Here is an 18,584-nt window from a genome sequence, read left to right on the forward strand (position 1 = left end):
AAAGTCTTCAAGCCGAGGTGGGAGAAGCACTTGCCATTTTCATTCCCCTCCCCTGCTGTGTGTCTGCTTTGGGGGATTTCTCTGTCATGACTCAGCTGCCTCCTCACCTTGGCATGTGTCTGTGTCACATCAGCTCCCTTTTCTCACTGGGCTGTTCCATTCAAGATTTCCATTTGGCGTATGGGCTTATGCCCACTATGCTGTGCTTCTGACTCAATGGACTTGGCCTTCATGGCTCTAGCAGGGACCACATTAGTTCCCCTTTATAATATAGTCATCTCTAATACACTCTAAAAGCCTTCCCCCATTAGAAAGTTAAGATCCTTGAAGGCAGATATTGTTGAATCTTAGGGATTAGCACAGTGTGTGATATACAGGTATTGTCTGCCTGTCATTTGGAGCAGGGGTTCTGGTGTTAGGCCAGACATTAGACTGGATAACCTCTAAGGTTCTGATGGGGAGGTATTAGAAACTGGAAACCAGAAAGCTCCAGGTCTCCATCGAGCTCCATTTGTATAAGTTATGATTCATTGATGATAACACAGGGACTGATATGAGCCCTGGTGAATTTTAAGACTGAATTCAAATTTAATTGCCATCCTTTGTTTGCTAACTTGTCAGGATTCATGAATTTCTGCCTTCCTGGCGTATCTGATCACCAATAAACACCCACTCCTTCTAAGTACCTCCAAGCTGCCACAATCACACTCTTCTCCCACTTCTAATATCTGGTTCCCACACTTCGGGAATGTAATAATGTCTTTGGAAAGCGGGACGTTAAGGATGCACATGGGCTTATAATCCAGGAGATATTGACGATATTGGTTGCGGTTGCATTTGCTGAATCCTTGGGAGGGGATGCTGGGGATGAGAAAGCAAAAAAAGAGAACGATTAGTAATTGAAGACGGTAAGGTACAAGGGTAGGGTTAATGGTGTGCTCCAGAAGGACACAGTCATCTCTAATACATATGAAAAGCCTTTTTGTTATTCCTAGTCAAACTCTTCAAGTTCCCAATTTGGAACTGCATTTAGATACTTCTAAAAAAAAAAAAAAGGTTTCTTTTTTTAAAATCAAAAATAGATCTTCTACAAACTATATTAGAAATTAATCAATAATTCAATCAACATGCATTTATTATGCACTTACTGTACGATAGGCACTGTGCTAGATAATGGGTTACAAGCACAAACAACAGAGCAATTCCTATTCACAAGAAGCACACATTTTACTGAGCAAGGCAGCGAGAATAAATTTACATATATCTTCACACATGCATATTTGTACATATGTATGTGTTTGTAATATAAGCATGTATGCAGGTGTATGCATATGTATGTGTCTATGAATGAATATGTACATGTATATGTATATGATATGTATATTTATGCAGATAGTTATTTATCTATACCTTAACAAAATACATACAAAATAATTAAATCTAGGCGGGGATTGGGAAAAACTTTAGCCAGAAATTGGTGCCTGAACTCTATATTAAAGAACATGTTTCCATGAAGCAGAGGCAAAGCAGGGAGTGTGTTCTAGGTATGGGTCATGGTCAGTCAAAGATATGGTAATGGGAAAAGGAGGAGCAATTTCTCTCTCTCTCTCTCTCTCCCTCTCTCTCTCTCTCTCTCTCACACACACACACACACACACACACACACACACACACACACACACACACACACAATTAATTGTTTTAACCTTTTGTATGTATTTACAAGCAAACACATGTTCAGACTGGCTAATTCAATGAGACAATTTGTTCCATGGAGACTTGTTGCACTTTAAATATTTTACACTCAAGTTCCTGTCACATTTCCATTAATGCCCCTCAGCCCTCTTTTTTCTAGGTTAAATAGTCTCACTCCTTCAGCTGCTCCTCTCCTATAGCATAGGATTTTGAAGTCCCTCAGCATTATCTGAATAGCCTGCAGCTTCTCATCCCAAAATGTGGGCCCCCAAACCTAAGACAATGATTTTCAAATGTCTGATCTCTTCCTCTTCTCTGTTGATCCTATTCTTAGTGATGGATTCTGATGGTTGCCCCCAGCCCAAATCTGCCCTTGACCTAGAACCCTGCAGAAATAATCATGGGTATTACTAGAAAAATGAATGTGAAGGCAGATTCTGTAACCACATCATCAGGTGACAACACGACTGTTACCCCCAAAACATAATACAGAAATCGGCCAATAAGAAAGTAGCATCAACAGGATGCAGAACAGGACATTGGACTGCAAACCTCAATAAATATTTCTCTGACATGGCACCTATACAGGTCTCCTTGTTTGTTGTCTTTGGGTGAACCTATGCTAGTAATAATACCATTGCTATACATCACTACCCCCTAAGTGAGTTGTTCCATATGAGTTCTAGGTAACCACATGCATATTTCCACCAAGACTTTAGGACCTCCCCATGTTAACACATTGCTCCTAAAAGCTGAATTTTTACATATTTTGTGATGCAGTCAGCACCATTTCCTCTCTAAAAATCCTTGTCTTGTGGCTCTTTCCAACAATGAGATGGTTCAGATCAGTTCCAATAATCTTGTGATGGAGAGAGCCATCTACACCCAGAGAAAGACTGTGGGGACTGAGTGTGAATCACAACAGAGCATTTTCCCTCTCTCTGTTGTTGTTTGCTTGCATTTTGTTTTCTTTCTCAGTTTTTTTTCCCTTTCTTGATCCATTTTTTTCTCATGCAGCAAGAGGATTGTATAAATATATATACATATATTGGATTTAACATATATTTTAACATATTTAACATGCATTGAATTACCTGCCATCTAGGAGAAGAGGAAAAGGAGGGGGAAATTTGGAATACAAGGTTTTGCAAGGACCAATGTTTAAAAATTATCCATGAATATGTTTTGAAAATAAAAAGCTTTAATTAAAAAAAAAAATCCTTGTCTTGCTTTGCTGGGCTACTGACTCCTTAGGAAAACTTGGCTCACCCACTGAGTGTGTAAACCTCATCAAAATACCTTGACTTGGGTTGCATACTGTTTGAGCCTAATTTTTTTCAGAGGCAACACCATGGTGCATATCTGATACCTCAACATTACTATTGTTCAGGATAGATCATAGGTCTCACCCCTTCTATAAAACTTACTCTGATCATTCACACCCATACTAATCTTCTTTTCTTGAGTTTCTAAAACACTTCATGTCTGCACTCCAGGAAGAGGCAGTGTGGTATAGTGTATAGAGCTTTAGAGAAAGGAAGACTTATGGTCAAGTCTGACCACTAATGCACATTTGCTGTGTGAACCCTGAACAAGTCACTTACCCTCTGAACTATGGGTAACTCTAAAATGATCAACTGCAAAGTTGACCTGTATGTAGAAGTTTCTTTATTTGGGAGTTCTCAAGAGCCCAATTCCTATCCTTATCTTACAAATTTTCTCTCAGTAACATTCTGCCATATTTCTCTCTTTTTACCTCTGGGATGGAATACAAACCATAACCAACCACACACTCATGTACTCGTGCACTATCTTTGCCATTAGAATATAATCTCTCTCTCAGTAGGAACAATTTTGCTTGTTTTTCTTTCTTTCTCTAGCAATTAGCTTAATGACTAGCATGTGTTCAACTGGCACATAGTCATCTGGCACATTGCAAATTTACAATCATTTCCCTTCAAAAACCTAACCTACCTTCCCAGCCCAGTTCCACATTACTCCCTACATACTTTATTTGAATTGATCTGCTCTTCGTACTTCTCATCATACACAACCTTCCTTCTTTCATCTCTATGATTTTTCAGAGGTTGTCTTCCATGACTTCTCATCTTCAGCTCTTTAGAGTCTCTTATCCTCTTCAAGACCCAGCTTGAATGTTACCTTCTACCTAAGAACTGCCCCCCAGGTAATAGTATCCTCCCTTCTTCAAACCACCCAGTGTCTATTTGGTGACTATTCTGACATATACATTATGTTCCTTATAGAATGTAAACACCTTGAGAGAAGAGACTAATTCATTTTTATCTTTCTACGCTCTGTGCCTTGTATTTCATAGGTGCTGAATAGGTTCTTTTTGATTGATTAGTTCATTGATTTGTGAGCATTAGTTAGTTTATCTAGTAAAGTAGTTTCTTGAGGTGCAGAGCCATAAAATTTCCATCTATTGTGACCTCATTGGGAAGAAATATACACTGGGAACTTCTCAGATGTTTAACAAATTTAAGTGGATTAGCACTGAGATTCATATGTATAATTCCAATGTGAATCCAATGCCAGAATGACAATTTTCCAAATCCTTAGTATCCTTTGCTTAAGGGGTCCAGGCTTTGGCTGTTAAGGAAGTTCTGGTCATGATTAACCTATGGGAGTCTCCTCCAAAATTCCAGAGCAGTTCCTGGGAATCCTTTTCAAGGTAACATCCATTCTAAAATATCTCCCCTGAGTTCAAGAAGAAGCTACTTCCAGAAATTGGGAGATCTTTTGCATGTTCTTATTAGTTTACAGGTCACTAGTTACAAGGAATCAGTTGGTCCTCTTGGATCACTGGGATCAGGCTAAGAATACAGGAGACTGTTCCAGGGCAGCTCCAAGTTCAAACTAATTGGGACTTGTGTCTATGGACACTGATCCTGAATTTTTGAATGATCACCCTAATGAGTAATTATATGGAAATTTCAATTACATATTGTCATATTTCTTGAGTAGGACCTTATCCCAAGCTATTTGTTTATGAGTAGAAGACAAATTAAGGTGTAGAAATACAAAAAAAATAACATTTACTTCCTCAGGACAATAACATAGAGGCACTAAACAAAATTGAGACCTGAAGCTACTTGGAGAAATGTCATGTATGTTCCTCTCCCCCCAAAAAAGCAAGAGTCTCACCTTCCTCCTCCATCCATCACACATCGCCCATAGGTGCAGGCACAAGGATAGGTGTCATGCTGCATTCCAAGGCTATGAGCCAGCTCGTGGGCCATTTTGTCAGCCACCATGTTGGTGTCGTGTAAGTGATCCTGGTGCCATAAATATGCATTAGTGACATCTAGCATACAATGAGGTACAGCAGAAATATAACTGATGTAGAAGGCATGAGGCATGGGACACTATGCTGCATATGATACTTCCTGACCAGTGACGTTGGGCAACTGACCTCCTTTTAAAAATGAGAACAGGATAATTTTGATAATTTGACTGACTAATTCTTAAGACTCTCAGCAAATTTTCATATATTGAAGTCACTTCTGTCCTTGACATTCAATGTTCTGCTATTCTTTGTTTTTACAGCCCTTCCAATTTTTATATTCTCTGTTCTAAGGTTCCTCCCACCTCTGATATTGCAGATTCTAATGTCTCTTCTGTTTGTAATTTTTTTTTTGCTTTAAAAACTTCCCCACTCTGGCATTTTCTGTTCTAAGTTCTCATATTCTCTTTCCTAGGATATTTACAACTCAACATTCTCTGTTCTCAAGTCCTTCCTACTCATAATTTGTTTTTTTTTTTTTTTGCTTTAAGATATCTCCCAACTCTGACATTCTATATTATAAGATTCCTCCATATTTTGTGTTATCTGTTCTAAAATCCCTTTCAGTTCTAACAGTCTGTGAATTGATTCAACTACCTTCATGACATCAAGAAATGATTTAATCTAACTTTCTTCTCTGTAAAATGAGGGATTGAACTAGATTTCTAAAGCATATCTTAGATTTCTTTTGTTCTATAATCTAAAATCACTTCTAAAGTCCATGCTATGTTCCAAGGTATCTCTCAGTTCTCACACTTTCTATTCTAAGGTCCCTCCAAATTCTGACATTCTATCTTCTGGGGGCTTTCCAGCTCTTACATTCTCTGATACTAGACTTTGTCCATTTGGTATAATGGTATTCTTTTGTATTCATAAAACTCTGTTGCATCAAATAGCTCACTGCTCTCTTTTTATCCTTATAATTGATTTTGGAATATTCTAAGCTCCTATCATGTACAAGGCATTGTTGTGTTTACAAAGATAAAGCGTGATCTTATCCCAGCAGCAGATTAACTATCTTTGAGTTGGAAAGGAGGAAGTAGGGGCAGAGAAGGTTGGGAAATATGACTGGAAAATCCAGGAAGGAGTATAGAAGCCTCAATTGCCAAACCAAAGTGCAAAAGAAGTGTGTGACCAGTATTAGTGCTTTCTTTATACTTTCAACTCAGGGGACTCTTTTCTAGATTCAAGTGGATGTGTGAAATGTCTACAATTTCAAGAATAATAATAACCAAAACATATAATACCTCCTATGTGAAGGTACTGTAAAGTAAATTGTAAAGTACTAAGATACTTTACAGTTATATGACTTGATCCTCACAACAACCTTGGGAAGGACATACTATTATTATAAGGTCAGGGATCTCCTGATAGAAGCATTCTCTTCATTAGAAAAAAACAACCCATTGATGACTTGTAAGATAAATCTTAGGGAACTGTCTAAATAATACACAGGCCAGGTGACATGCCCAAGAATAGAATTCAAGTGATATCTGTTTTAATATAGGGATGAATCCCAGGTAGGACATCTGATGGCCTGAAAGTTGGTCCTTTGATTCTACTGCCTTGGGAATGCTGCAATCTAGTTTATAGATCCCACATCATTAGATGATGATGTTAAATACCATAGTGAAAACAATCCAGACTATATTGTCCTGTGTTTATGACGCAAAAATTTTGTTACTGAAATGTCATGGTGAAAAAAATAAATAAAGCCATGGACTCTTTGCAATGGCTGCGCTTATAAAGCCAATGTCAAGAGAATCAAGATAGTAAAATGGGCCAATTTGGGGCCTGGCTTACAGAAAAAATAATCTAAACAATTTTTCCCATCTTTATTTTCTCTGCATAGGGAAGTTTGGAAGTACAGATTTTCTACTGTGTCCTTGCCAAAATAGGAGGTTCAAGTAAGAAAGGGTCCTTTGGCTTGAAAGAAATAAGAGCAAGCAAGATCTCCTAGGAATAAAATAGGAACTTAGAAATTCTGCATGCCTGCAGCTTTCTGGCAAGTGTTTGGATGGATGTCTGAGCATGATGTATGAAGTTGTTTACACTGTATTTTCTCATCAGAAAGAAGGACGCCTTCTCTCTTTGCTGCATCAGTGATCAAGTCCCATATAAAGTATTAATAAATAATTACCATTTATGGGTATGTGACATTTTATAGTCTTGATATTTTGCCTTCATGGATCATTTATTATTATTTTTTTAATTTTGAACTTATTCTAACTGCTTTTATTTCACCACCTTTACTAAAGTAACCAATGAAACTTTCATCTTATATTTTCCAAGAAAGAAAAGGCCAGAGCTTGGTTATTTTGAAGGGCATTCACAAACTTTGAGCAGGAAAAAAAACCACAAAGGCTACTTAATACACCACATATCTGATGAGTAATCCTCTTGTCTTTACTCCATAGCTTCTAATAATGGAAAACTCACTAATCTCCTAGGGGCGTTCTATAGTACTATGTGTTAATTCTAATAGGATTTTATTTTTAAAAGCATATTTGAATAATAACATTTAAAATTGGAAGGATTTTTAATAATCATTTAGTCTAAGCCCCTCATTTTAGAGAAAAGAAACTCAAATTCAGCTACATTCTACAATTTGCCTAATGTTAAAGAAATAATAAGGGTCTGGGCGCAGCTAGGTGCTTCCACAGCACAGAGCACCAGGCCTGGAGTCAGAAGGACTCCTTTCCCTTAGTTCAAATCCATCCTCAGACACTTACTAGCTATGTGATCCTGGGCAAGTCACTTAACCTGTTTGACTCAGTTTCCTCATCTGTAAAATAAATTGGAGAAGGAAACGGAAAATCACTCCGGTATCTTTATCAAGAAAATCTCAGATAGGGTCATGAAGAATCTGACATACCTGAAAATGACTGAACAACAAAATTATCTGAGACATGATTCAAATCTAGATCTTTTCTGAAATCAAAACTACTCTCTATTCTGTAATGGATACCACCTTCCTTTTCTGACTTAAATCCCAAATCTGCCTCTGCACATTAGATCCAAGAAATGACCAAATATATGCCATGTCTCTTCCTGAGGTAACTCTCTACAAAGCAGAACCTTTGGTTTAAACCATCCTCGATCATTTTAAACAGTCCCCACCTTCACGATACTGGAAGAATGATAGGGCACACACATCCCCCAGGGATAGGCTGTTCCTTGAGCAGTCTGTGAGAGCCAATTTCCACTGTAAGTAAGAGAGAGAAATATATTCTTCACGATGATACAAGGAATTCTTGAACCAGGATTGTTGTTGGTATGAAAATATTAATAATAGATATTTCATGGTATGCTGTCTGGCAAATTACTATGTGATCTGATCCTCACAATAATCCTGTGAAGTTGGGGTGATCAGGACCCCATCTAGCTGACTTGCCATTTCCAATGAAGAGCATCCCATCTCCCACCTCTATGTCTTTGCACAGCCTCATGCCTGGAAAATATTTCTTCCTTACCTCTGCCTCTTTCTTTTTAAAAAGGGGTCACAATAATAATTTTGGAAGCCATAGATCTGGCTTCAGTTCCCCCATTTTGATGTTTTCTATCTGTGTGACCTTGGATAAATCCTTTAAACTCTCTTAAAATGAATTTCTTCATTTGTATCGAGTCTTTATTAGATATTCTCTAAGATTCCATCCCAAATTCAGTCATTTTTGATTTCCAGGTGTTATCCAAGTAGAGGCAAGTCCAACTAGGGCTTGTTCATAGGGCCCTGATGATTATATAATGAGCACAGGCCATAGATAAAGAGATGAGGTCTTGAGAAATAAGGGAAACTCAGAGGCATTTTTCCTTCTTATTTTACTTGGTCAAACAAAAATAAATTCCAATGTCAGTGTCATTTTATCTATTATTCATCAGAGTTAGGAAGAAAAAAATTACTTTAATAAAAAAATAACAAAAAAGAACATTGGGAAATTCACTGTGACTCAATGTAGTGGGCTAATCTATGACACTTTCCCCACCCCCACAAATCCAAATGGATTTCCTCCCAGAAGTATTTGTCTGCAGAGCAGAGAGGAAAGACTCCCAGCCCGTAGATGTCCTGTCCAATGCCAGGGAAGAAGATGAAGATCACACACCTGAGTAGTTGAGCATGATCAAAATTCTTTCTTTTTTTCAAGGTTGTTTCCTGCCAGCCACCAAAGTAAAGAAGGGTAGTGCCCAGATTTGAATTGACTTCTATTTTATCTCCATTTGTCCACATCTCAAGACCAACCAAGATCACTTGAATATTTAAGGTTTTATAAAGCTGTCCAAAGGAAAAACAACAATAACAACAATTTTATGTCAAACTTCTTCCTTCCTTCTTCCCTCCCTCCCTCGCTCCTTTTCTTCCTTCCTTCTTTCCTTCCTTCCTTATTTCCTTCCTTCCTTCCTTCTTCCTTATTTCCTTCCTTCCTTCCTTCTTTCTTTCCTCCCTTCCTTTGACATTTGTTAATTTTCTTCAGTCATTATGTTATATATTAAGAACATAAAGACAAAAATGAAATATTCCTTGACCTAAAATATATTATATTATGTTGGAATAAAAAATGGTTTTTGAAGAAAAGCAGACCCAAATTATCAATTTTACTATTTTCCAGTCCTTTTTTCAGGACTTGCAAACTCTTTCTGGGCCATCTCTATGCCATACTTCTGTGAAAGCTGACCCCTCTTTCCTTTTCATTCACCTTTATGTATGGTCTTTTCCCATTAGAATGTAAGCTTCTTGGGGTTAGGTATCCTACATTATAAAAATGAATATTGCTAGAACTTAACACAGTAACTTGCACATAGTATGATATTACATGAAAAAGCATTTATTAACTATTTCTTAGATTTTAGACACTGTGCTAAGTACTAAGGAAACATTTATAGTAGGCAAGTAGAGGGTGCCATCTCAAAGAGCTGGAAAGATAGTCTATTATTTCTCTTTCCTCTCTCTCTCTCTCTCTCTCTCTCTCTCTCTCTCTCTCTCTATATATATATATATATATATATATATATATATATATATATATATTTGCACACCTATATGTGTAAGTATATATACAAACCTACAAATACATACATACATACATAAGTGCATACATAAAGAGAGACAGCAAGAAAGAAACACATTGAAAGAGAGTGTGTTTTTGTGTTTGCTGTGCTATAGATGTACAAAGATAGGCAAAAATAATCCCTGTTCAAGAAGAGTTCATAGAGGCAAGTAGGCGATGTCATAGTACATAGAGTGCTTGACTTGGAGTCAAAAAGACTCATCCTACTGAAATCAAATTTGCCCTTAGACATTTATTTGTTAAGTGACCCTGAGCAAGTCATTTAACTCTGTTTTCTACCTCTGCAACACTAGCTGAGAAGGAAATGATAAACACTCCACTATCTTTTTTCCAAGAATATTCCATATGGTGCTAAAAAGAGTTGATCACGATTAACAATATCAAAAGAGGAGTTCGTAGTTTAATGAAAGAATCAACATGCAAAGAAATATGTACAAATAAACTATGATAATTGGGTAAATTGGAAATAATTGGTAGAGGAAAGGTACTAGGATTAAAGGAGACTGGGGAAGACTTCCTATAGGCAGCAGTATTTTATCTGGAACTTGAAGTGAGCCAGCTAGTAGAAATAAAGAGGAAGAATTCTCCAAAATCAATAGAATATCTTTTTAGGGAGTAGGAAAGAGCCAACAGAGAAAGTGTGAGTGTGTTTGACTGGGGAGAAGGCAGTGTAGGGTTTAAGAAGACTGAACAGCTTATAAAGATATTTGAATGCTACACAGAAAATTTTCTATGAGAAGAGAGGAAAGGAGAGAAAAGGAGAGGAGAGGAAAAGAGAGAAGAGGAGAAGAGAGGAGAAGGGAAAAGAGGAGAGGCAAAGAGAGGGGAGCAGAAGAGATAGTTTGTGGGTGAGAGAGAAAGAGAAACTGTCAGATAGCTTCTGGCTTCAGGATAGGCCCACAGACCAAACTCCTGAGACAGTAGTGAAAATCTTTTCAGTGATAATCAAATTCTGGAGACTACTCCTGAGCCATATAATTAGCATGCCAATGATTGAAAGCTGCATAAATGTATCTCCTTGCTTCTGTCTTTCTGCTGAATTCTCTTAGAATTGAGTCCACTTGCAATAGGATTACAATTACAGTAAACTTTGCCCCTTGGTAAGGAGAGAGAGAGAGAGACAGAGAGACAGAGAGAGACAGAGAGAGACAGAGACAGAGACACAGACAGACACACAAAGAGACAGACATACAAAGACAGAGACACAGAGACAGAGACAGAGACCCAGAGCAAAAGATAGAGAGGCATTGGAGTTTGTTGAGTAGATGATTAAGAGTGTCAGACCAAAGCTTTAGGAAGATCATTTTGAAAGCTGAGTGCAGGATATACTGGAATGAGAAAAGACTCATGGTAGGAAGCCCAACCAGTAGGCCACTGCAAAAGTATGGGCATGAGGTTATAAGGACTTGTGCCTGGGTGATGATAATGTCACAGAAGAAAAGAAGTTATATTTAAGAGATGTTGTAAAGATAAAATCTCCAGGTTTTGACTTTGGGTTGAATATGGTGATGAGTTGAGGTGAAGATGAGTGCAGAGTTGAGTATGACCCCAAGAGCTGCAAGCCTTTGTGATTGGGAAGAAGATGGTACCCCCAGTAGTACTAGGGAAGTTAGGAAGAAGAGATAGCTTTGCAGAAAAGAGAAGTGTATTATTCTTGTACTTGTTCAGTTTCAGCTACCTACAGGGCATGCAGTTCAAAATATCCAATAAACAGTTGGAGACATGAGACTAGAGAACAGGAGGAATATTAGGGCTGGGAAAATCAATTTATGAATCATCAGCACAGAAGTATTTACTGAAGCCATAGGAGGGCAGCTGTAGTGGGCCCAATATGCGTAATTCCATGAGAAATTTCTTCAGTTCTATTCAGCAGAACCTGAGTAGGAAGGGAGGAGGCAGATGATGGAATAAATTAGGGTTTCATTTTGGCAAGAGATGAGTGGCAATAGGGCAAAAGGCATGAAATTCAAGAATAGAGAGTACTGTAGATTTGGACTGATTCATTAAACGATAAAGAATGGGAAGATAAAACAGTAAAGACAGAGCAGTAGTTGAGGCCTGAAACCTCCATTGGACTCTATTTGGGATTTTCTTGGTAAAGATCTTGCAGTGGTTTGCCATTTCATTCACCAACTCATTTTACGGAAGAAGAAACTGAAGCAAACAGGGTTAATGACTTCCTCAGGGTCACACAACTAGAAAATGTCTGAGGCCAGATTTGAACTCAGAAAGATGAGTCTTCCTGACTATCAGTCTAGCATTTTGTGCACTATAGTACCCCCTATTTGCTTCCCAGCCCCACAGAAAGGTAGAGAACTATTCAATGAAAGTATTGGAAGTCAAGATAATTTATCATTTTCATGAACATGGATTTGTAATCAGGAAGACTTAATTTTTGACTGGGACAAATTCTTTATGTAATCTCTACCCTATTAATTCTAATCATAAAAGAAAGAGACTGGATCACATTCTCAGCCATCATTTGCTCTAAATCTTTTCTCCCATAATGCTTTCTTTCTAAAAAATCTTCATTCTTTGGTATCTATTTACATGTGAGAAACAGCATGGTGTCATGATAGTGAGCTAATCTGAAAACCTGGGAGATTTGGGGGTGAATCCTGTGAGAAACACATTCTTACCATTTTGCCATGAAATCTTGACAGTAACTCCTGCACCTCTTAGTGAGCCAGGAAGCTCCCTAAGGCTGTAGCAGAAAATGTGATGACAGTATTGGTAAAGGATCTTTTTTTTTTTTTGCCTGAGAGTTCCTTCCAAATCAGCAAAAGCACAAATACAGTCTTTATTCTCCTTTTACTAATAATATATTTATATGTTCCCTATGATGGCAAGCATTCCGTATTTTTTTGTCACAATGCCAGGCACATAGTAGGTGCTCAATATATGCTTAATGATCTATTGTGAGTCAAATATATCATTTCTACTTAATAAACACATCTTGATTAATAATTAGTATGATTGAGCATAGTTTCCTCATCTGTAAAATGCAGATGATGAGCACGGTACATAGAGGGCCAGGCTTAGAATCCAGGAAGACCTGAGTTCATTTCTGACCTAAGATACTAACTGTATGACCTTGAGCAAATCACTTAACCCCATTTCCCTCAGTTTGCTCATCTGTAAAATGACCTAGAGAAGAAAATGACAAACCCCTCCAAAATGTCTGCCAAGAAAACCCCGAAGGTGGTCACAAAAGACCTGAAATTACTGAACAACAGCAAAATTAAGATAATCATACTTGTGCCAACAGATATTATTGGCAAATTGTTCTAAATAAGCCTGCTTTCATTTATGTGTAGAAATAAAGGAAGAATTTGATTTTGGAACCTGGGGACGCCTGGCATAGAATATTGCTCTATTAAGGCCATTTTCAACCCATCTGGTCCTAGGGAGTTACCTGAGATAATTATTTATAATGAGATCAAGAAGTAATGAACACAATTAATGAGTAGAATTTGTCTTGCAGGTGCTTGTACATTAGTGTTGTTCAAGCAAATCCAGGACCTCTCCATGGTACTTGAGCTTCAGTCACACTGAAATGTATCTTACTTACCATGTTGACGAAATTAACCATGCCGAAAATCCGGGTCCTCAGCCATTTCTGCAGATGATTGTGTCTTCGGTACTGGAAATACAATTTTGGGAAGCCTCTGTTAGACACAAAAAGAAAAGCTCTAGAAAAGAGCTTATACATTTCAAGATGACCCAACATACTAATGGCTCTGGGATATTATCAATGTGGCTGTTTCCATCATTGATGTGGGTAACAATCCATTCATGCCTATAGCCAAGAAAAAATCCAATAGTAATAATGGAAGAAAAAGTTGTTTTTCCTCCTCTTATACTGACTTTTAATCAATTCCTGAAAAAATTCTGGCCTTAGAATAAGAAATGAAAGAGCCATAGGTTGTTCAAACATGATATAGTACAATGTCTATTTGAATAAAAATCCTTATAAATTATATATTATAATTTATAAACCATATATATAATATATTTATAATTATATATAAATATATAATTTATAAATTCTATAATATAATCCTTACAAATTATTAAACATTAGTTTAAAAATCCCTGGGGGACTTAGATGGTACTCTATGTAGGGCATGGAATGCCTAGAGTCAGAAAACTCTTCTTCCTAGGTTCAGATCTGACCTTAAACACTAATTATGTGATCCTGTGAAAGTCACTTAATTCTATTCGCCTCAGTTTCCTCATCCATAAAATGAGTTGGCAGAGAAAATGACAAAGTGCTCCAAGAAAGTCCCACGGGGAACAACAGAAGAAATGTTAGAAAGGTCTTCATGACATCAAGCTTAAATCATCTTTGTGACTTCCATCCATTCTTCTGCCTTCTGGAGAAAAACATAATCTAATAAATCCTTGAAGTGACAGTCTTTTAATACTTGAATATAACTATGAAATCCTCTCTGAGTCATCTGTTCTCCAAGTTAATCATACTCCTTTCTATGTATTAAAATAATTCAGCACCCATTGCCATCATGTTATTCACCTCTATTTACACTCTAGCTTTGCAATGATCTTCTTTTTTGACTGTCATGCTCATTTGAACAAAGGCTCCAGAGGAGGTTGGATGAACATAAAATATAGGGAAACTACCATTTCCTTATCCCTAGAAGATAACCCCTACTGCTAAATTGTCACTGAACCATTAATAACATCAGTTTGAGTATAATCATACAACCAATTCTGAATCTATTTAATTTTATTATCAGTGTCTATCTTCCCATTTTCTCAATGAAAATAGTATCAGGGGACAGCTAGGTAGAGCAGTGGATAGAGCACCAGCCCTGAAGTTAGGAGACCTGAGTTCAAATCTGGTCTCAGACACATAACACTTCGTAGCTGTGTGACTCTGGGCAAGTCACTTAACCCCTATTGCCTCAGCAAAAAAAAAAAAAAAGGTATCAGATACTTTATTAAAATTGCTAAAATCCAGGTAAACTATATCCCTAAATTTTCTTAATTTACTAATTTAGAATCTTGTAAAAAAAAAAAACAGGAAATAATAGTTGTGTAACATGATCTGATTGGAATGGACTCATGTTGGTTCTTGTAATTATTTTGTCCTTTTCTAGTGTTTAGCAATCATCCCTTTAATGACGTAGTCTATGATTCTCCTACAAGTCGAAATCAGCTTTGCTGCTCCATCGTTGTTTTCTTCTTTTTTTTGAAAATAGGAATAACATTTGCTGTTTAGCTATAAAGGAACTTATTGTTGCATTATTTTAATTGTGTCTGACTTTCCACAATCCCACTTGAAGTTTTCTTTGCAAAGATACTACAGTGGTTTGTCTCTTCCTTTCCCACCTCATTTACAGATGAGGAAACTGAGGAAGTGAATTGCCCAAGATTACATAGTATATATCTGAGGCTAGATTGGAACTTAGGTCCTTTGAGTTCAAGAGGTGGGCATTTTATTCTTGTATCACCTAGCTGTCCAGAAAAGACTTTGGGAATCACATAATCCATTCCCTCATTTCTCAGAGTAGCAAATAGAAGTCTAAATTAAAAAAAAAATTATAATCATAAAGTATGATTTATGACAAAGCATGGAGTAGAAGTCAAGACTGCTGACTGTCTCAAGTACCCTTTATGCTAATATCATTCTGTGATTTGAGAACCATAGAACTACAGGATTTGTACTGAAAAAGAGCTTAGAAAGCCAAAGGATGAGGAAGTCATGTTGAAGAGATTTGCCTTACTTACTAAAGCCTGCTGGTCTCTTTTTCCTCATCTATTACATGAATAGACTACTACTAACATGCATGTTTCTGGATAGGATGAAAAGAATTCTGAACTGAAGGGGAATGGAATAAGTATTGATTAAGCACCCTTTAGCTGTCAAGCTCTGGTTAAATACTTTCCAAATATTATTCCATTTGATCTTCATAACAACTATGTGAAGTAGATAGTATTATTGACCCTACTTAGCAATTGAGAAAACTGAGGCAGGTAGAGATTAAGTGAGTTCCCCAGGATCACACAACTAATAAATATCTAAGGCTGGAAATGAACTCAGGTTTAATGACTACAGGTCCAGTCCCCCTGTACACTATGCCACCTCTAAGAAAACAAGATCCTATAATTAGAACTTTTTAAGTGACCTAATTAACAGTTTTTTTGAGATCTGACATTACAAGTCCTTCCTTTTCCTTCATTTATTTCTAATTCTGCCTTTATTAATGTTTGCTTTTGGTATATTAATTTATTTTCTTCTAATTTATTTTTCAAACCAAACTCCTTTTGTTTTTCCTTTTTTGCTTTTTTATTCTTATTTTTTTGTTTGATTTGGAGCCAATCAAGGTTAACTGAATTGGCCCAAGATCACACGGTTAACTAGAATCTAAAGCAGGATTGGAATTCAGGTCCTCCTGACTTTAAGGCCAGTGCTATATCCACTGTGTCATCCAGCTACTTCCCCTTTTTTGCTGCTATTAATGTGCTTTTAGGGATCTGTCATTCCTTCTTTATGCTGATTACAAGAGGTGGTGTTACAGAGGAAAGTCATCCTGAGGTTCAGGAAGAAGTGTTCAAATCCAGTTTCAGATATATATTAGTCATATGACCAGCTAAACTTTTAATTCTTAAGGAAACCCTCTAAGACTTTTGCATTCATATCATAATTATTTCTGGAAGTATTCCATGTTCCCTTCCCCATTGATCAAAGATCCACTTTCATTGAAGGAGTATTTTTTCCCTATTATAATGAAAATACCAGTGTAATTTTAAGAAAAAAAAAATATATCACAGAGAAAAAAACTGAAAGATTAAATTGTGAGCTCTTTGAGTCAAGGAACTTTCTTTTTTGTCTCTATTTGTATCCCTAGTCTTTAGCACAGTGCCCGATACCTAGTAGATATGCAATAAATTTTTATTGACTGATTAGAAGACATGTTAGAGGCCACCTAATCTGACCCCATTTTACAGATGAAGAAACTGAAGCTTCCATCAGCAGTGAGATTTTCTCAACTTATCATAAGTAGTATCAAGCACAGCTCATGCCCCTGCTCCATGAGGCCTCCCATGAATCCCATACATATTGATGTGGTGCATTTCTATCATCATTATTTTTCACAATAGTTGTTGCTATTTCTGTAATGTGATTTTTCATTGTCAGTATTATTCTACAAGTTAAGTCTTTTAATAATTGTGAAAGGCTATCTGAAAATGGATAAAAACAAAAAAAAATGATTAAAGAAAACAGATTAGATAACTGAGAACTAACTGTCCCCTCCCTCCATCACTTGTGTTTATTTAATATCTCATGCACTTATTTCTGAATATGTCACATCCACCCCTTAAAATTTAAGGTATTTGAAAGTAGGGAGTATTTCATTTACAGAAATGAAATACTCCTGTAATGCATTAAAAAGATCTGTGGATATTATATACAATGTCATAAATCACAAGAGAAAGAACAGGTTGGGAGTTCCTCAAGAGCATAGTCTTTTGCCTTTGCATATCCACCATATATAATGTCTGGTTCATAGAAAACACTTATTAAATGTTTATTGACCTTTTAAGTGTCCATAAAGTTGGATAGTAACAAAGTGAAAAAATGGGATCAGACCTATTATATGTGTATATATATGTATGTATGTGTACATATATACACATATATGTATATATATATACATATATGTGTGTATTTGTGTATATACACATATGTGTACATGTGGATATAATTATACATGTATCAGTGCCATATACAATATACATATATGTGTGTATATATGTGTATAAAGTGCCACATGCATTATACAAACATATGCCCAGCATTTTGACAGAGAAGGAAATGAGAGAGGAATATGGTAATCTAGAAAGGGTTTATTTTGAATATGTATCTCAAAATCTTTAGCTAGAATCTGTAGCTATTACGACCATAGCTTTAAAAATCAAAGAGAAGGCAGGTGGAATGTTGAGGAAAGATAGTATAGGGACAAGCTAAGAGGTATAAGCTCTGATTGCTATCCATGAAGATGACATTTAAAGAGATCAGAGAAAAGAAAAATGAAAATGGATGGATTTCTTACTTGTGAATTGTCAAGTGTTATTTTATGAGGAAATCCTAAAAAGATAGAAGTATGAGAAGTCTTTAAAGAGCATGAAGTAAGCTGGGAGATTCTTTCCTGTGATTATTGAAGAGAAGACTGATTTTTAGGAAGAACATAAAATACACAAAAAGACTTTAATCAGTATTTGTAATGATTGAATGAAGTAAGCGGTTCCAGAAAAATAAAAAGGAGTCCTTTACTTTCATAAGGAAAGTTTGAGGGGACCCTGGTGGTTATGCTGGTTATAGCAAAAATATCATGCATAACTACATATGTCTTCATGGTTTTAATGCTGTTGTTCATTTATAAATGTGCACGCACCAATAAATTGTAATGTCTAGTTATACACAAACAAGAATAACTATATTTGGGGAAAATTTCTCCATTTTATTAAATGAATTTGAACTGAGGCAATCTAGCTAA

General features: G+C 36.5%; 1 protein-coding gene across 1 annotated transcript in view; it reads right to left on the bottom strand.

Moving 5' to 3' along the window:
* The window catches only part of ADAM7 (ADAM metallopeptidase domain 7), a 66,898-nt gene that overhangs the window by 18,642 nt on the left and 29,672 nt on the right, over positions 1-18,584 (bottom strand). Inside the window, exons 10-14 of the mRNA XM_031949194.1 lie at positions 13,634-13,705; positions 9,100-9,269; positions 8,120-8,204; positions 4,861-4,991; positions 687-861 (exon numbers count right to left, since the gene is read on the bottom strand). Coding sequence (XP_031805054.1) covers positions 687-861; positions 4,861-4,991; positions 8,120-8,204; positions 9,100-9,269; positions 13,634-13,705 — 633 coding nt within the window. The remainder of the gene's footprint in view (positions 1-686; positions 862-4,860; positions 4,992-8,119; positions 8,205-9,099; positions 9,270-13,633; positions 13,706-18,584) is intronic.

The sequence above is a fragment of the Sarcophilus harrisii genome, chromosome 2 (assembly GCF_902635505.1).
Source record: "Sarcophilus harrisii chromosome 2, mSarHar1.11, whole genome shotgun sequence".
NCBI lineage: Eukaryota > Metazoa > Chordata > Mammalia > Dasyuromorphia > Dasyuridae > Sarcophilus > Sarcophilus harrisii.